General features: G+C 37.3%; 1 protein-coding gene across 9 annotated transcripts in view; it reads right to left on the bottom strand.

Annotated features, from left to right (window-relative positions):
* The window catches only part of DCLK1 (doublecortin like kinase 1), a 249,647-nt gene that overhangs the window by 46,671 nt on the left and 181,623 nt on the right, over nt 1–21,353 (bottom strand). For 4 of the 9 annotated variants that reach the window (XM_059816205.1, XM_059816197.1, XM_059816221.1 and 1 more), the window contains 2 exons: nt 16,513–16,607; nt 10,904–10,960 (listed from right to left, as the gene is read on the bottom strand). In XM_059816205.1, the coding sequence (XP_059672188.1) occupies nt 10,904–10,960; nt 16,513–16,607 (152 nt within the window). Of the gene's footprint in view, nt 1–10,903; nt 10,961–15,916; nt 15,920–16,512; nt 16,608–21,353 lie in introns of those variants that run through there. The other 5 variants (XM_059816228.1, XM_059816237.1, XM_059816213.1 and 2 more) reach the window with 2 other exon arrangements.

Here is a 21,353-nt window from a genome sequence, read left to right on the forward strand (position 1 = left end):
AGACTCGTAGCCACGCAGCTTGGATGCCGAAAGTATAGCAGACAGGATCTCACTAGGGAAGCCTTCCAAAGCACCTATCAATGTCTATCAGTTACGTACGGACTCTAGGCATGTGCTTTAGGAAGACCGCTTCATCACACTTCTAGATGGACAACTACACAGACATATGAGATGGACTGGATTTCACCCCAAACTTTTATGCTCTGCTGCATAACAATTAAATAAACATATCTTCAGGATTCTCCCATCTTCAAAGGAAACCAGAAGAAGCTACAAATGTAACAGTGGCCCTTTAAACTTACAGCAAAACTGAGCATTTCCTCAGGTCCTCGTGTTGCAACATAAGTGAGAAGTATTCAGAGGATTTCCAAAACTAAAACTTTCTCGGGTTCACATAATTCGCATGCTGAAAGGTTACGAAGTGCTGCAGTATTTCATTACTTTCTTCAATCTATATATTACATAAATTGCAGGCTGTACTGCATGTAACTAACACTATCAGTTCCTTATCTGTGTTTGCAAGGTATCTAGATGCCCACAACCAGGGTGCCAATCCACTTTACAAATTTAATACAGCTTCTGTGGAATGATCTCTCTCCTCTGCCGCAGAGCACAGCCAACGACTGGAGCAAGAATAACTAACAAAGTAGCAGTTGGGATTTTTGCAGAGTACAGAGCCAGGGAGAAGGGAGTCAGCAGAGTTAAAAGCTGGCCAATATGCTGAGTTCATCTGAACAGACTAACTTTTAATTTCTCCCACAATAGATTAAGGTCAGATGATTTAGACTAAGGCTGAACTTGGCCTATTTTTCCCTAAATAATCCTGAGAGCTTGCACTTCCCGTCTACCAAGAGATTCTTTGCCCTTTTTTTCTTTTCATCAACCCCAGCTCATTCTTTTCATCCAGCCAAGCATTTCTTCTGAGCTTTGACCAGAACTAAAAATTGCATTAATCAGTTTTTGGACTACTTTTGCTGCCTCTTGACAACAGAAGTGAGCTGATTTTATGCAGTTTGCTAAGATATCACTGCCCTTGTTTCATGATTGGGACATTTTTATGTATGTGCTAAACTCTACGGGACGTCTCAGTAAAAACTTACCTCTGGTTCATTTTTGAACAAATGAGCAGATGAGGATCAAGGTAACAGGAAAATGCTAGGATTTCTCATGCCTGGAGAAGTCACTCTCAGAGCCTATTTTTATACACATGTAATGAGAAAATTGTTTCCTTTACACTCCTGCTTGTAAAATAAGCAGAAAAACATGTTTTCTCTACTCATTCTGCTGCGTCTGTTTGTTTTCCTAAACCAGGCATCAAATTTCTTACTTCTTCTCCCACTCCACAGTATTTTCTTACAGATATTACCATTTAAATCCGTTTAATATTTGCTACATATACAATCAGGAATGAATCTTTACAACATTTAAAGGGTACAACACAAAAAGTTCAGTTCTAGATTTTCCATAGATTATCAAACAAATACTTTCTTCAGTTTTTTGTGTTTTAAATAGTGAGATTACTCTTTTCAGCAGATGTTAGGTCAAGAGTACCGACTATGCACCGCTGCAGCTTGCTTTAGCAGTCTGACAGTCTCTTTACAGAGTCTCACACCCATTGTTCTCATTTGTGAGAACAGGAGATGTGAAAATCGAGACCTAACTCGGTGGCCACATCTTCTCAGAATGGGTGTCTAGAGAGCCTCAAATTTCTATTTGGGAACCTAGTTTCTCAAGGACCCTCAAGACAAGGTTTAACTGAGAACTGCAACTGCTCAGTCTTTCCAAAATTAGACTCCTTCGAGGGCCCATTTCAGCACAGCACTTCAGCAAGTGCTTCACTTTAAATACAAAAAGTCTTAATGGTCTACACATGACTGAAATTAAATTCACTCTTAAATATCTGTTTTAGGTATAGCTCCCTAAATAAGTATTTAGCCTAGGTTTAGTTAAACAAACAAAAAATAGGGCTCCGTAGAAAATTTAAAGGAAATAAAACATGAGATCAATTTTTTAAGTGCCCCGATTTCTTTTCTTATTGACACTACGTAAGGATAGGAAGGCTAAGATGATATTCATAACTGAAGAACTGAAGTGATGCATTAGTAGCATATACTGCACCATAGGTCTGCAAACAAAGCGAACAGCCCCTTCAGTGAGATCTACGTGCGAAGCACCAGCGTGTGAGCAGAAGCAGAGACTGCCAGTGACAAGGAAGCAGTAGCTAAGAAGACATTTGCTAAAAATACATACTGAGATTTTTAAAACTTTAAAATTTTTAAATAAATTGAAAAGTATGAAGAAAACACATACTTTTCATTACCTTTGCTGAACCCCTCCTATTAAAACAACAGATTAAAAAGAAATCAGGAACTGTATGTACATTTGCATATATTCGTCAAGTCTGCTGACGGTCCCCCTTTCACAATTAAAGAGACGTTACTAGGTAAACACGACACAAATATTTTCATCTTTATTCAGTCCTCTGGAACAACACGCAGGCATTTCTTTATTTATCTTTACTTCAGCTAGAAGGACATTCCGTTTATTTAGACTTTAATTAGCTCGTTGTTCTCACAAGCTGAAAGCCCTCCGGGTCCAGCAATCCTTGTGGGTCTCGGTGTTCCTTCCAGTTGGCTTGCCAATCGTGAGGCAGTCTGTCGTGCACGCTGTTGCTCTCACAGCTGTGGACCCCATCAGGGATATTGCAGACGGGGAGGGGGGAAAAACAAACTCTAAGCAAGAATATAATCTCTTCAACACACAGACCTTAAGGTAATTAGTTGTTTTAATTTTAAGAGATGCTGAGGTGCTTGAAATGTCATCACTTTTACACAGATTTAAAGGGGTCCAGTTGCACAGGTTGCCAGCACATGGTCATTTTTATGGCACACCTCCATGAAAGCGATGGCATAAAAAAATCAGGTCTTTGGTGTAAGGATTTCAGATCCTATTCAGGTTTATATAACAGATGGCCAGCACACCACACATCTCACTGATGTGAATGGAAACATTAGCGCTATAGAGTTTCATCCATGTCTTACTGGGAGATTTATTTAGCAACTGTTTTGTAAATAGTTTGTATCTCAGTGGAAATTGTGTTAAATCCATGAAAAAAAGGCAGCAAAATAAATATTACTCTAATTTCTCTCTCCCCATACTCACCTTTGTCCTAATCTTAAAATCCCACTCCATCTAAACAGCAGGAACTATTCTTGTGGACTACCAGTATCAGCAGTTATGAAAAGAAACTTAAACAAGTATGACTAGGAAGTTTGTTAATGCAATTCAGATTCCTGAATCTTAAACCCCAAACACTGCATTATATTTTCCAAACCTCTCAAAACCTTTATTAGCGCATATGGAGTCTACAAAGTCTCCCAACAATAGATTCCTTTGTATTTTCCTAGCATGGAGGAAGCATCTGGATGAAATGTGAGTAACAGAAATGCACACAGGTGTAACACTAAGTTTGGATCTCATGGAGAGTTCTGCTCTTTTAGAAACAGGCTTAATGAAGCGAAGATTAAAATTAGTAAACAAAGTGTAAATTCAGGAAGGAGGCTCAGGATAAGAGAATTACTAATGTCTTTAAATGATGCCTCCTAAGATTTCCTCTATTCCGAAGAATTCTACAGAATTTAAAAAACATACAAAAAGCTATGAATGTCAGTAATATGTGTAAGATGAAGTTCAACTCAGCAAGGATAAATAGCATTAAAACCAAAACTAAACAGTTAAGCAACCATGCTCACCTCTTTTGGAGCCCATACTAGTGTTCAGTCTGGTTATAAATAATCTTTGTAACGTAGCTGTCATGAATTCCTGACATTGTCAATTCCTTAGCCTTAAAGATCATCATGGTTAATGGTAAAATAAAGACAACAAGTCCAGTGCAGGTATTAGTTTTGAAGGACTTTGAAGGGCTCAAAAAATTCCTGTAATATGTAACAGTGTTAAGCAAGAAATAAGTAAGTCAATACAACAAAATGGTACATCTCCAGAGAACAAAAGGTAAAAAAGAGGACAGCTGGTTTAAAACAGTAAAATAATATATTTTGATGCAACTTTTAAGAAGACAAACTCATTTTTCTATTATTCCATTTAGAGAGAACAAAGGGTTACACTGAAACTCCTTCTCCCAACTCTATCCAGCAAAAAATGTTTTTGATTTTCTTTTATTTAATCGCTTACAGTTTTTGGCCCAGCCAGCTGAGATGGAGAAAAAAGTTTTAATGTAAACAGTACAGAGCTGGCAAAAAATTGCTTCATGGAGAAACATCAAATCCATAATCCTTATGCCGAAAGAATGGAAGCCAATGGAATTCAATGTATAGAAAGAGAAATGATGCAATTGTTTTCTTTTCAAATTCAGACACTGCACTAAACTGACACATAAGATCCAAATTTATTTATAAACTGCTTCATCTGGAAAGGAAAAATAAAAAATGTATGCAAACCTGCTACTTTTCCACAGTTCTACACTCTGCCCTGTCTTGTTAGACACTTGACTTAAGAGAGGCCCTACATAGGGAAATGAATTTTTTTTGTTCATTTATGCAATTCAGGTTTTACACAGCTTGGAGAAGAGGTAAGTTCAAATGACACAAGCAATAATCCTGTGTGTGTCATTCAGGAACTTGTGTTGGTTTTCTTCTTTGAGGGGTAGAGGCACAAATGGGAGAGTTTGCAAGGAAATGGAGCTGACAGACTGAAGTTAAATTTTCAAGCTGAAGCACTTTGTTTTATTAGGATCCTCTTACTGAGCTGCAGGATCGACTGCTTATACACTCATTTGATTTGTGTAACGAGGCAATTCTGAAAGACCAACATAGTTTCCTATACCGTATTTAACAGTAAACTTAAATCTAACCTCCGCTAGCTCTAACAGCTGCTTCCAAAGCTGAGCCATAATTCAGGCTGTAGGCTCACTCAACCTTTGGCATCCTCCAGAAAAGATTGATGATCTAAAAAAAAAAAAGTATCAGATTCATGGTATCGGAAGTTGACCTGTCATTACTGTATCCATACTGTGGTTAACATAAAAAGTTACATGTGCAGTGATGTGATATGAAGGTTTCCTTTCTCCTTTTCTAAAGTTATACACAGGTAAAATTTTCCACTCAGCTACAGAATAAAAATTGAAAGGCCCTCAAAGGAGGTTCTTATTTCTTCCACCTAATTCAGGGCACGGCACAATCACCGCTTTTATTTTTAATCTATTTGAGTTGTATTTTAAAAGCTCTCCCAGTACCCTTAACTGCTACTTGGTAGAGACAGAAACCTCAATTATTTTGTTCTACTCTTCCTCATTTCTATAGTACTGTTTCCTTTCTACGTCTGTACACCTTTTTTAGGTAGACCTACTTACTAGCAACCAAGAGAGTTTCAAAACTAGAACTTCTATCAGGCCCACAGATCCCTCTAGGAGAGTGTATGAACATCAGCTGAAGCACCAGACTGGCAGATGACATGTCAGAAATTGTAACATCTCTCTTCCCCCGCCCCTGCCAAACAAAAAATAAAACTAGGCTATAGATATGTATTTTTAAAGAGTGGAAAGATATATCAAGAAAACAAGGTACTTATTTTAAAACACCGTGGGTATGTTTCAGTACTCTCAGCTTTTTACAGGCATATTTTCCTAATACTTGTCTTAAGAGGAGTGCTGCTGTAGCTGAGTTGTCAGCAGGGAGCTGGTACCTTGCTTTGGATAGTCTACTGATTTCCCACTTCAAATCTATCCCGTCATGTGCACATAAACTTACCCAGAAGCAATTCAAGGCAGGTATATTTACTGTCTCCAAAAGACTCATTAGAAACCAAATTCTTCCTTGAAAGATCTTTTGCATTTACACACTAGAGCCCGGAGTTTATTATTTAAAAAGGCACTGAATGCATCTACTATTTAAAGGAACTCATTAGGATGCATGAATCCCATATGCTTATACTAAGTGAACGGTTAGATGGACAATGCTGATCCAAAATGAACATGCAATACCAACTGCAAGTATTTTTTTAAAGCCTGTTAATCAAGTTTCCAAAATAAACTCACTGAACAGTATGTATTTTTTAAATATATTTATTACATTGCTTACAATAATCTACAGTAATGTTAAATCTAGCAAAACAACAAATTACAACCAGGATGACATGGTCAAACATGAAACACAAGTACAACACAGTATGATGAAACAATGGCACAAAAATGAAGGTGATTTTCTTCAACTGATTATATGAAAGAAAACATTCATCGGCATTTATTTTTGCAAGTTTTACATTTTTTGTTGATAAATCAACAGCTTTCTTTTTGGTTTCCTGTATCACATTAATACAAAAATGGTATATTTTAAAAAGCAAATATCCAAGCACTTTTCTTTAAAAAAAATAATTGTATGCATAACTTTGTAAAATCTTAAACTTATGTTGTAAATGTGCCAATATTTACAATATCATAGTGCAACTAACAAAATGAAGAGGCCTTAGCACAAACATCGTTAGCTCCTCTTTCATTAGAGTCCAAATTCCAAAACACTGTATTGCAGGGCAAACCACAAACTAATTACCTCATATAACATCAGACAATAAGTACACGCTGAATACAGCACAGCTTTTTTCATACTTCACTGCTGAGGGTTAATTTAAGCAAATTTGAATATAATCAACATGCGCAAATACAGACACTAAAATACATACGAACATGTGTGTGTGCACCTTGTGTGTTTTGAATCCTTCGCTAACATGTGCGTACACAACACATATATCTACATACCCATTGCCTTCCGCGGGGAGTTAGGGCGCTCAGCCAGTCTGAGATCAGGTGCAAGGTGAAAGAGGCAAACGGAGCCAGGCGAAAGGTGTTACAACAGCAAACACAGCTCAGAATAGCCTCTGCTCTGCTCGGCAAGCCCTGCTTTCTGAACGGAGGGGTTTCCTGGGGGGTAGCACACCCATTCTCAAAGAGTGTGACAACCACTTGCTTACTTTGCTCTGCATGTAAAGCTACCGCTGGCTGCGTGACGTAAGGTTATTTTTCTATTGATCACCCATAGTTACAAGTTCTCATCCCGTCACTAACAGATAAACTGAACCAACTTTAATGATTCTATGTTTCTGTGATTCTGTGAAGATTAAATAAAGAACAATCTTGTATTTGCTTGTATTCCACTAATTGGACACAAGAAAAAGCACAGAAAACATTAATCTAAGTATTCATCAAGTGACGAGGTAATTTAGCACCATAAAGATTTTCTGTTTGTTAATTTCTCTACTATTTTTGACAAAACAATAAACTTGGGTTGATCAGAGGTTCTTTTCTATATTACTGTTAATTCATTTTAACATTTAGAGTTGGAGGACAACTTTCGTAACACACTGCACTACATAAAGTTCACATCGCAGTGTGAAGTATGAAACTGTAAAAGCAAACACTGTTATTTATTTCAATTGTTAACGCCACACGATCTCAACCCAGGTGTTCTTCAAGGCTGTTTAACATTAGGTATCCTTTCTTATAATATACATTCATAGCCACAATATTAATGCCCCAGAATTTTCATTTTACAGCCATATATGCCCTGTGAAAATGGTTTAAAGAGAAAAATAACTAAATATAATGTGCTGCCACTGAATTATTTTACGAATTGAAAAGCAATTTTCACATTGGATAATGAATGTTGAAGATTTCAACAAAAGAGCTTCTAATATCGCATGACTTAATATACTGCAGAACAGTGCAGTTCAAGAGAGACAAAAGTCTGAACATGTCAAAATAATACCATTTCAAATTTATGATTAATGTTTTGTCTGTGTATGCATATTCGTGAATAAGGTCCTATCCTTCCCACCTTGGAGTCAATCATGGTTTTGCCACTAACTTCAAACTGAGCAGAACTTAGCCCTTGTTTGTACATGAAATCTCTTAAAATTGTACTGACTTCCTCGGAGGAGCTGCTCAGCAAGTAACAGGTTGGTGCACCTCCACTGACTTTAACAGACCTATAGTGAATCCCACCAGATGATGAACATCCTCCCATTAATACATTTTCCCCACAGATTTGTTTAAAGCCACAAATATGGCATAACTGGGCATGGGTTTCAAAGCCATTAATCTATGTACGTGTGTGTATAAATATAAACATACACATTCTGTGCTTCACATGTGAACTGTTTGTTGCATGAAAGAAGAAGAAAAAAGATTAAAAAAAACCCCAGAAAGCTGCAGAAAGCATTAGGGAAATAATCACAAGGATTCATAAAGCTCAAAGGGAAGCAAAGCATTCACAATCTATACAAGACTCTAGCTACATCATAATCACCTTAGAGTAGGCACAAATAATGCAGCATATAGAGAACTATAAGAGGTTCAAACACTATAAAGTTGCTTAAGCTATTCCGTTATTTAATGAAGTCGATGAAATCTAGGGACAAACTAAAACTTGTGCTGTTGCAAGCAGAACTACAGCATCAAGAAACACAATTTCAGTTTCACCCATAAACTGAAACCTTCTGGTCTTGCTCAAAAGAAACATTTCATTTCTGCTCATGTATAATGGGAATTACATTCCACACAAAAGGGATCTCAAAGTCTATAAACAGTGTACCTTTTCAATCTCTAAGGGACTTTCATTCCTTAAATGAAATATTAATGATACATACTGCCCCTGAATAGCCCCTTAATACAAGTCATATGTTGAAATGATTAAATGTTATGGACTAGCATGTTCTTTGAAACAGTCTTGATGGAGAACTCGCTATGATAACAATTACTGATATAAGGTCCATTTTTCTTTTCCACAGCTAAGCAAAGCCGTGGGATTCAGGTTTGCTGGCAATCTGTGCTCCCTGCACAGAACATTCTTAATAAACTGCCTTAAGCAGCAGTAGCCTATATGGGAGAGGGAAGGAAAAATAAAATTCCTGGCATTTATTTTCTTCACAGGAAAAAACAGTTTTCAAAATGTCAGTAAGTGTTTTGTTCGGTCTGGTGGAGTTGTCGGAGTTTTTGGAAACTGATCCCAACGCACCTTTATATAATATGCATTTCTTGGGATTAAGTAACACATTTTACAAAGACATTCCCTCATAACAGGCAAAAATGCAAGTAACTTCAGAGCTGCGAACTTTTTCAGTAGAACAGGACAGCCTTAGGATTGGGGTATGGGGAGGGACTGTTCCTATTGCTGGGAACAGTTTCAGATCTGAAGTCTGAAGCAGGAATCGCAAAACATGCATTTCAAAAGGGAATGACCTAACTGCTTCAGCGAACCTGCCAGATCAGTGACTTTCTCTCCAGGTGATACTGGAACCACGTATTGAAAACAGAGAAGGTAAGTTTTGTATTCTGCTGCCCTTTTACTTCTTTTTGCAAACATCCTCCATAAAGAAAACGATATCGATACAGTGAAGCCATAACATCACATGCCAACATTTTCCAGCTGCTGAATTTTATTATGGACAGATCAGTGTAAAGGAATTATTTCACTACATTTAAAAGCTGGCATGCAGCAGCTAAACATTTTCTGCTATTAAGTAAATTTTCCTGATTTCAAAATATATTAAATCATCACTAAGTAGCTTAAAAATATAAACTCTATAGATTTTTGTTGAGGATCAGAATTACACTAATTTCTAATTCTTAAATCATTAGTATTTGAGATACTGAAAGGAAAGCTATAAGACAGTAAACATGTGTGTTCACTACACTATGGGCTTAAATACAACAGATAATTTTTAAAGCAATATGCAACATACCATGGGAAATACTGCTATTATGTAAATTAAAGTAGACCAAGATTCTCATAATAAAGCAGCAGAAAACAAATAAAATTAGTAGATATTTGTTAAGCAACTGATTATAATGCATGACCTACTTAAACACTAAAGGAGTTTTGCATATTCATGATGTACAAAATGACCACCTCTAGAAATTACGAAAACAGAGAAATTAGGTCAATAGGAGGATGATTTACAGTACCACCATTTCTGTAGGCTGTCATTTTAAAATGCATAAAATGTCGTATTACAGCACATAAAAAAAGATGTTCCTGTCCTTAACATAAGTGAAAATAATCACTAGTTTCTCAGGCAAAATGCGTTTTTCCAAATGGTGTTATCATATGTGTGTCAGATGACGCTGCTAGCCAGCAGGCCCCCGTATTTCCTCGTTTAGAAATCTGTCCATATTTACTTGCAACACACGGGTGATCAGTATTAACAGCTCTTGCCAGGTAAAACATTCATGTTGCCTGTGAACACCCTTCTGTTTACAGTCAGCAAATGGTAATGCAGTGAAGAGAACCTGAACACTGCTTTGAAAGCATTTACTTTTTATCCTGTGACCACATGGGATTTTAAAATTTTCTTTTAATTTAGATAAAAAGACTAAACTTAGAGTGTCCCAAATGTGTGTGTCGGGATCAGACAGCGTGGTGCAAGCAGTTTAATAAGGCAGGTTTTTTCTTTGCTGCATTTTACCTCTTCACTGGTAAAAGCAAAGCATTCATTAACTGTTCGTACCAAAATGCATAAAGGTACCTATGTTAAAACCAGAATATATAATCAGTACCTTAGGTGATAAAAAGACTGCTATTCATAAATGTGCCCACTATGGATTTGTGCGTTATATCCACCTTATCCATTCTTTGTTCCTTAAAGTGTGCACAACGGTGTTTTGTATTTGATGGACATACTCAGTGGCTCATTCATTATAAATTATTGCGTTAAAATGCAGTGGTAAAACCAAAAATACCCCCCCACTACAATTAATTTGGCCCCATGTTTTTAATACTAAATATGCAAAACTCTTTTGTGCGATTCACTATTACTGTAAATTAGCAGCTATTCTCTTTAAAAATGTTAAACCTTCACCATATCACAAACCATAAACATTGTTCCATTTTCTCTTTTACACTGAGTCTCCTACTGAATCCATATCATCCGAAGAGAGTGGGCGATACAGGTCCTGTAAGATGAAGTGCAGTATACATTTGTTTATTGTGTTTGATTTGTTGCACTGCAACTGTCTTACATTCTTTTTGTTACTGTGGACCAGAAGAACATAGAATACACATATCCTGTCTAATCACATTTTTGGCTTAATGTCATATAAGTATTTTTTAATCAACAAATAGATGTTTAGAAAATAAAGCTGGAGTTTCAATGTACAACATATTCTAAGAGGCAATTATGTTCTTTCTTTGATTCTTTCCTATTAAACACTATGAAAACAATATTTTCTGTTCTGGAGAGTCTCCTAATTGTTTGGAAGCTCAGCAATCTGAATTTAATCTTAAAGGGAATATATTTCCCCTTTTGCTGTTTCGCAAACAGCAGTAGGAAAGTAAGCGCTTACCTTATACAAGGTAATCAAAACTTACCACCCACTGGTGATATAGCATGGATCCAGCAACATTTGAGCCCCAGAATGCTGACCGTGAATATTGCCGTTACCTATATTGTACTGACAATGGTATCTCTTTTCCACAGTTTTTCTGTGTATGTGTAAAAAGACAGCATGTAAAATCACCGGCTCTTTCTGACGGTAGCCAAGCAACCAGCTCATGACAGCAGAGGGAGAGTCTGAGTGTACAGATCCACTTTGGTTCTTCAACACCCACTCTGAGCATCCTCTGATGGATCAGATAACCCTCAAATGCCAGGGGTGTTAGGGGGTGATACATTGCCCTATCCAACCTACACAGCACAACAATCCTCGCCAAGACACACAATAGCCCTGAATGAAAGAGGAAGTTCAGTGAGGAGAAGCGAAAGAGGACAGAGTACTATCTTCTTAAGGTGAATTAAGCATAGCTGATGGTTTAGAGAGGCACCAAGTAGACAGGTGCCTAGCACATCTCATAGGCAAGCTCCGATACCTTTAAATTCTTACTGGGGATCCTTTAAGTGTAAAACATACTTCTGAAATACATGAGAATGGGAAGGCTGACGGAGCCAGCTTTAGGGCTGAGCTTGATTTGGGACTTTTTGGTTTTTTTAAATCACAGGAAGATAACTGAGACACAAAATAAACAAATCTAAAAGCTATACTATAAAATAAGGACTACCTAAAATGAATGCTTTACAAATTTCATATTTACAAGGATCTCAATAATCTATGCAGGTTTATGTTTTACTTGCAGGCACGATATACAGGGGATTTAAGTTCCTTAAAGGGGTTTTTCATTCCCTAGAATGCTTATTCTGCATGTATTTTGCCAGTGAGCATGTGTACATACAGTAGCAGACATGTTAGACCGGCAGACTGAAAATCAGATCTTAAATACATTTTTTTTTGGTGAACAATCTAGACAGAAGAATTTTAAACAGACAAAGCCATCTCATTTTGAATACTAACTTGTTAGTTAATTATTACAATTTATTTTGAGCATATACAGTTTTGGAATTTCTAATATACAGTACAGAAAAAAAATCTTTTGATTTGACAGTGAGCGTAACATACCAAACTTTTTAATCTTCCAGGTGTCTGCTCACTCCTCTGAATATAAAAAAGATATGCATTCAGAACTTACAAAGAAGATATTTGTGAGAACTGACTTTTAATATTTGGGGAGTATTTTTGTGGTTACTTTTATAACTCTATGGTTGTTTTAAAGTAAAATCATGCACAAGATTTCAGGATCATATTCTATGCCCTTTCATATACTTTTGAATACTTGAAACTTTTTTAAATTTTGCCTTTCTGTAAGAATTTTCCTTGCCTATAATTAGCTAAAGAAAGAGCTGTATTTCTGAAAAATATGAGGAGAATCCATTCATTATTTTGCATAGATTAATAAAAAGACAAAACCTGCTGAATAAGGCTTCTTGGCCACATACAACTAAAAAAATCCTTACTTACACAGAATTCAACTTCTTTGTCTGATTAGTCAGGAGGTACCTTAAATCTAATTTTTTATTATTCTATAGTTTGCAGTCTCTAGGGAAGTAGAAAAAACATTTAAAATAACGGCAAGCAATGGAAAATCAGGTATAAAGCATAAAACATTTCCACCCTAACTGAAGTAATGACTCTGATTACAAGACAGTGGAAAAACAAGCTCATAAACGATTATAAAGGCTAGTTAAATAAAATGTAGGGGTTGCTGTTAAGTATATTTATCATTAACTGTACTCTGTTGTGGTAGGAAGTATATGCATGTGCAACACAGTAACTGTCTACTTCAACTGCTATAAACCTGAATTTCAGATGTTTTCATCCTCTGTGGAAATACACAATTAAGTACATAACAATTTTAAACCAAGAATCTTAATTTCCTATTTAAGAATAAATATAAAGGAAGAATTAAATTATAAGAAAGTATAACTCTAGTACACAGGCTGCAAGTTTAAACACTCAGAAGCTGAAAAAAACATAAAAGTCCAAACGATTCCTAGTTCACTCTCAAGCCCTTGTATTACACTCATGAAATTAATCTTTCAAATCTTATTTTCCTCAAACATAGACTGAATTTTGCCCAACGTTACCAATATATAAATTCCACTGATTTCTGAATTTCTGGAAACAACTCAGCCATGTACATATGCAAGTGAGAAAGGATGAAACTTTATCTTTTTGTGTTCTGGCTTTTGAGGGTAGCAAATTTTATCTGTTTTCATTAATATAGTTCATGTATCACAGCAGCATTCTTGGCTTTATTTACATCAATGGAAAGACTTCCATCAAAGGCCAGAATTTATTTCTTTTTAAAAGGTGAATGATGGCATGTCAGTAAGTAAGAAGACTGTTCAATTCTTATTTTAAGTTGCCTAATGAAATCCATTATTAGAAAGAGTATTTTCTTTGGAAAATTATACCATCTCTACTATTTTTACAGGTCTTTACTATTCACAGGGAGAAATCCCTCAGTTTGTGGTAGTACCATGCTTTTGTGCCTCTGAATTCAAATGCATGACTTCCTCTCACCTGTATTTCTCAGGAAAAATACTGGCAGCCTGCCCAGACTCCTGAGCATTTTGTCAGACCAAGCCTAAAACTCCCTGATAGCACTTGGATGGGGATGTTGAAGAGCTGATTGATTAGTAACATGAAGGGGAATCAGGCTATGCTAGCGTCAACGTTCCCTGTTGTCTTCCAGACCCAGTACATGCCACTGGCATCCCACGTACCTGATGGCACGAGAGAACAGGCACTCCTCTAATTCTAACCACAAGGAGAGAGGGGCAGAGAAAAAATGAACTATAAAGCTGAGCTGGCATTTCCAGGACCCAGCATCTTATTCTAAAGCAGTAGCTTCCTCAAACTCCACATAAAGAGAGAAATCCAGACCAGCCAGAAACCCAGCCATCACCTTCAACCCCAGACCACGGCTCTAGCAGCCAATGCTCTTCGTTTGGGGAAGGAATACCTCACCTCTCAACAATGGGGACAAGGGGGGCACTGAAATCAGTCTCCTCTTCTCTCTTGTAGGCCTATCACATCATACCAACATTTCAACAACCTCCTAGGAAATAAACCTTCTTCGGCAGCTGGCTCGTCAGCCCTGTAGCTGAAGCCATTGAAGACAAAGCAAAATGCTTTGGGTTCAAATTTGATTTATGACAATATGGTACATAAAACAACCTGTCCTCTAAATAAAATTTAAATGGTAACAAGACAATTAATATTAGTAAGCACTGTTTAATGGCTGTTCATAGAACTAATTTAGTCATTAGAATACACAAGCATGAAAGATCCCCTACCACGGTCAAGGGTACTGGATATGAATATCTGAGAAGAGAATTCAACTCTTTAACAATGTCTTCTCTCACCTGTAGTTTACTTCAATATTTATTTTCTGTACAGTTAGCAATGTAATTATGTTACCACTACACAGGCCTTTGCATCCATAATACTGCCACTCAGTGATCCTGTTACACTTCCACATAGGGAACCTGGATATGAAGGAGCCCATTCACTCTCCTCTTCACATTTCAAAGTCAGAAATCTTGTGGACAAACACCCTTTGTGTCTAATGGTGCTGACCACATGGTTCCACTCACCCATCCACAAATGCTAACAGAAAAACATTCTTCACTGTGGGGAGAGAAGCATCAATGGTGCGGAAGGAAGTTTAGGAAAGTTACCAATGAAAAGAGACAGCCTTACAGTAAGTGAAAACCCACTGTATACCGATATCATCCATCTAAACAGACACCCTTACACCACCAATGTATAATTCATTTGGAAGACTCTTTCCTCCCTCTTCAGTGACTTATTAATGATTCATTAGTAAGCTTTGAGAGTAAGAGCAAACAGGTGTGGAAGACATTACATTTAAGAAGATTTTGGTACCAGCTTACCCAGCTGAAACTTGCATTTTTACTCTCTGTGTACCAGACGATGAAAACTGTGACAATACCCTGAGGCTTCAAGCTGGCTATCTCTATACTGCAAGACCACAGTCAGCTTCCATATCTATAAATAAGTCACAGCAGAAACCCAGGGCTGCATCGCAGCCTGAGGTAAGACTTGGGCATGCACAATTCCTCAGCTCCCTGGTATCCACCAGACATGAAGAAGGGTACACAGGCTAGAAGGGAGTCATGCCATGCTACAGCTATTCGTGATGTGGATATCTGGGGAATCAGGTCTGCACCAGCCTCTAAAGTCAAGCACTGCTAATTTTGTACATAATTCCCTTACTTTGAGAGACATAAATTATGTCTTTATTTAAAAACTGGAGAGGCAGGAAAAGCATGTGTTCAAACTGTGTTTATAAACAAGTCTGAGATACAGAGTACTGCCTTAGGGAAGCTTTCATTGAGAACTGATCACAGTTTAGAAAATAGCAGAAGAGAAGATACATAGACATCTGTCCCGTTGCTTTTGAAGAGATACAATTAATTAAATCAGCATGTGGAGCCTTTTGGGTTGAATGAGTAGTATTTTGTCAGAGGGTTACAGCAGTAACATAGGTACTACCTTAATTCTGGATGCTTAGGTACATTGTAGATTCCTCTATACATGATAACTAGTGGGAACCTACAGCTACTCACAACTCTGGTCGAGCAAAGTGGCTGACAAGTCTCGTGCTGCCTTAGTGCTGATAGTATCTTCACTGTACAAGGCTGTGATATCACAGCTAATCCACAGCTAAATTCCACAGCACATTCTTTGACCTTGCTTCAAAATCAAAGCTGTTTGTAGGTTTTACAAATGACATAATGCCCACGGCAAATTAAGAACCAAAAAAAGAAGTCTTTGACAATGTGAACATTTGCTTTCAGTTGTGAAATGTTTGGAAAAAGAAACAAAAAAAAAGTTTTGTAAGAAAGGAGAAAGATACCCCTGTCCCCTTCAGGAGAAACCAATTCCCAGCATACTTAGCATTTTGACAGACACAGAACAGTTGTATTCTGCTTCAGAGTGTTGTACAAACACAACAAGGACTGTAGCCAGGCTCTTCCACCCTATGACTCTACACACAAGGAATCAGTGGGGAGAAGGCTATCGGAAAATGGCTATGCTGGATTCTCCCCAGCCATGCTCAGAAATCAGTTTCCTTATTTCCTTACCCTCTGTTTCCGTAGGCTTCCTGGGCTGGTGGGAGATGGGCTTGGAGACTTCCCAGAGCGGGGAGTAGAAAGCTGGCTACCAGGGGTTCCATTCACTAAACGGACAATAAATTGAAAAAATAAATACAAGGCATTATTAAAAGCAAAGAAATAGTTAAATCAACATATTTCTTTTCATTCTTTGTTGAACAGATTAATTTGCTTTTGCTTAATGTTTTAAACATTAAATAAGGTAATTCACAAAAGGACTGTTTCCTCAGGGTTTTGGCTCATGAAGCCAATTTTTATACAGAGTGCAAGCAAAGTCAACAAACCTGAAAAGACTGTTTAGTTAATGGCAGAGAACATGATCATGTTTTCCTAAACTGTATTGTTCCTGTGCTTGAAAGTGATGGGGAGCAAGGTGCTTTGTTAACCTTAACAGACACTTGCTATATGGAAACCTTTTCATTCCTTTTAGTTATGGCTTGAAGTGCTACCTACCAAAAATAAAAAGCAGTATTGCTTGCAAGAACTATTCAGCTGCTTGCTGTTCCTCACTCATTCATTTGAAGAGATTTTTGCAACACTATCTGACCCAAACATCACTTCAGACTTAACCCAGAAGGGCTTTCTAGAGGCAAATAAATTGGATGTAACACCTCAAGTCTGACTTCCAACAAAGCATCACTTTCTCAAATAAATAAGTTCCTTCATATATATCAGTGCCTATCATTTTAGAAGCATCTTTTACATGCATGTGACATTATTGATTAAATTAACAAAACAATACCAGCAGAGGACAGAATTCTACTACACAGTAATCACACAAGAGGCTATCAATAATGTTCCCACTGAAACATTGATTGAAACACTACAAAGCGTATCACATATATATGTAAATATTCTTAAACAAGCAACTGTTAATTCACAGTCCACATTTGTCAGCACCAGGAAAAAAAGAATCAACAATCAGATTCCCAGATTCGGAATCTTAGGAGAATATTTACATACTAGGATATCAACAAGGCATTTGACTTACCTTCTATGAGTTCTAACATGGGCAAAATCTTACAGTTTTAACCTGATAATAGCAAGCAGCAAATTTCCTGCTCTGTACTAAGCCAAGCTGTAGCCAAACTGAGAAGCAATGGGATTAGTTAAGGATAGCTGGGGCTGCTCACAGAGTGAGCCGAATGCGATGCAGGATTCATAAGCAGAAGCCTTTTCTGCGTAAGGCTGACGTCTTCAGAGCAGCAGTGGGAGGTGCAGGTGCTGTCTTAGGGCTACATCAAAGGTGTCAATTAAGCATAATGTGGCTGCTTCACAATGCTGAGCCACCGCAACCCCCACTCGCTTTCCATGGAGCCCCAAAAGCCTAAGCAATTTTATATGCTGTGCACTGAATCATAATGAGGTGCCTTTGGGGGCAATATACCAAATGACTCATCCGAAAATCAAAATGACAATAACTCTTGTAAAACCTTGGCTGACTGGCAATCTAGCAAATGCTAATTCCTTTGGATAATAGAGTAGGCATTTTTAATAGATTCTTCTTACTTTTTACATAATACATTGTTCTCACTGGCTAATACTGGGCCCACATATTATAAGGAAGAAACATGTATACCTAACACACCACTCACATTAATAAAACACATTATACTGCATGATAAAAAATGATCACTTAATACTGCTTAGGTGCTATGAGTGATCAGATCTCAACATCACTTTGTGCAAGGCATTGTTTAAGGTAAAGGTGCAATATATTTGTATAACCATAGGAAAAAGATACACTAATTGCATTTAAATAGGCTGCTTTTCTAGAAAACCATTCCACTCATCTAGGCTTCAAATTCTTTTTGTAAAGAGGACAATGGTTTGCACAGATCAGCACTGATTCAACTGCTGTACTAAGTGTGATGGGGAGAACACATGCATATGGACACATTCACTGAAGTTCATACAGTATTCAGCAAAACCACCCCATAGGTCTGGCCAATAATGACTGAAATCAAATTTATTATCAATACTTCTGAAAAAAATTTAGGAAAAGGGCAACATGAGGACATTAAAAATGAGCTTTTGGAATCTCAAATTGCTAAAGTTTTAAAGGGCTTCTTATAAACAAATATGATGTTATTTAAAAACTAATACTAAACTACTACTATTCACATGGAGCTAGTCCTCAAGACTGCTCAGTAACAAGACTAGTGCTCTGCCTTCTCTTTAAATCAAGCAGATATTCTTAGGTCTTATTATTATGAGAAAAATTAAGATAACATACACTTTAATAAACCTTGTAGCACTAGGCAGTCGTTCCTGTTCCTTATAGATTGACTCCTTCCCCACAACTTCCAACAACAGTTTTTCTTAGAATTACTACTGCAATTATTCTGTCCTGAAGACAAAGACTTGAGGCTACCACAGACAAATAGATGCAAGGGTGTATTTGACTCTTGATCTATTTCCCCCATGTACCATGTTGATGAGTATCCATTTAAGATGAAAAAACAAAGGATTATAAACCCTAAAAATTACTCTCTTGCCACCACCAGAGTATCCAGAGTGCTTAAGCTAAGCTCCAATGCTCTCCACAACAGGACTTTTTAAAAAGGAAAATTATCATAGTTGTGCTTGTGTTGGCCATCTGTAATATGTGAAATCAAGAGCACAATTAATGGATCAAGGCCCTCAGGAGATTTAAGTGGAGTTTGCTCACCGCCTTACCCATATCCAAAACACAAAGGTGCTAAGTACCTAAAACACATACCAGGATTTTTGTGACCATACGAGGACTCCCCATGGAGAGCTGTTTAGGAAACTCTAGAGATGACAATTAGCACTGGGGATGAGATTCCTGTTACCAATCTTTAGGTACCTACAGTATAGGCTTCTACATCTGAAGTAGTTTTCTAGACCTTATTTTAACCAGGTTGCACAAGTTGTATCATCCCCAAGCTACCATCTAAAACAGACCTGATGAAAATGCACTAGGAGCATCCACTGCAGCGTAGACTTCTAAAGTTAGGCAAGATGAATCCAAATCCATGCACCTAGGGGTTTAGGATGTCCTGGAGATGAAGTGTAATCATCAAAATTCTCCCCATCTACCAATTTTGGTGGATTTTATTCCAAGCACAGAACTCCATTAAATAAACTCTGATGACTGAAGGCCATACAGAGTCTACATTAGAGTCAACCTGAACAGGGACTTGGGTGACACGGGTTCTATTCCCAGCTCTCTGTATGCATCTGCACAACATCAGACAAGTCATATCATCTTTACCATTTGTCTGCTTAGGCTTGAAGTTCTGGCAGAATGAACTCTCTGTGCACATCATATTGTCTGTCTTCTGGATGCTCTGCATACCTAGAGACATACATTACTGTTTCTACTGATTTTATTAATGTAATGCTTAAGACAGACATCACAACAGGGAAGAAATGGTAATTCCTAGTAATTCCCCAGTCTACTCCAGGGGCCGTCCTTTTTTATTTTCTTGTTTATGACTTGCTGGCCATTCCAACTCTGACTCTAATTGCTTGGGAGTCATTATACTGAATTTGCAAATAGAGTTGATATTAGGTGCTGTGTAGCAGGAAAAGACTGGATTGATTCTGACCCCCTTCCTGAACTCCATTTACAATAACATCACTCTTTCTTACATATGCAACTCATGACAAGATAGCATGGCAACAAATATGTGAATAAAATTGATAATATTTAACAATAATGAATTCCTGATAAGTACAGGATTATAGTCTAAACTGCCCTAAAATCCATTTATATGGATGCATTCTGGTTGGAAACAGCATTCCTGTCTAGTATCTGCACTGCATTTCTCACTGACTGATACAGCACATGTTCCTACAGGGAGCCCTGATGTAGATAAAGACATATGAAATTGGTAAGTCACTGTTGTGATTCATCATGTTATTGAGTGAGGCAAGAGGTTTCTTGTCACTTTTTATTCATAAAATGGCAGGGGTCAGAGACTTCAGCTTAACACACAGCGCCCTCCCATCATCTCATGAAAAAGATTTATCCATTCAAAATTTCACAGGTGAAATATGTATTAAAAAGCTAAAACAATAACAAAATAATTGTGGCTGCTCTGAGAAGATGTATGCAACTGCTTAGCTGTGAAATCCTTTCCTTACTGTCCTCTCTTGCTGAGGATGCATAGTAGGGCAAGAACCTGTCTTTGTATTTGTTTTTCCAGCACCTGGCACACACATGAAGGTAGAAAACCCTACAAAATAGAATGCTAAAGCTGGATACCATCATCGAATGAGACAAATGCAAAATAGGTTTTCATATGAAGATGTTCATAAACTAGTGAAAATGCTGTAAATAAAAAGTACTTTGATAGCATTCCAATAAATACATTTTGCTAGGGCATCTTTTTATTAAGCAATAAAAAGTGAGAATAGCTGAATTAAAGTATCAAGTGCCAGTCTGCAAAGCTGCCAATGCCACTGCACTGTATTAAAATCATACTCTCCTATAAAACTGCCTGTTGATGTGTTAGTATCTTGCACTCTATAAAAAATGTTGAGATGACTCTGTGTGTTTACGAAAGTGGTTTGACAAACACAAAAGTGTGTGTGAAAAGGAAAGAGAAGACTAAGTGAAAGGAATGAATGGTGCAGGCTTTTTTGCAGCCACAACTTATTCATGACTAGGAGAACCGAAACTAAAAAATTATTTACAGAAGACACAACATGTGTAGGTCATATTCAGCAACTGTTAGCTAGAAAATGGTGATGTGAGATCACTACTTGACCTTGGCTCAATTACTCCTATAGTTTGCCATTGTCCTTTCCAAAACAACATTTTTGTTTCAAGAAGATTATAT

This window comes from Gavia stellata, chromosome 1 (genome assembly GCF_030936135.1).
Source record: "Gavia stellata isolate bGavSte3 chromosome 1, bGavSte3.hap2, whole genome shotgun sequence".
Lineage (NCBI taxonomy): Eukaryota > Metazoa > Chordata > Aves > Gaviiformes > Gaviidae > Gavia > Gavia stellata.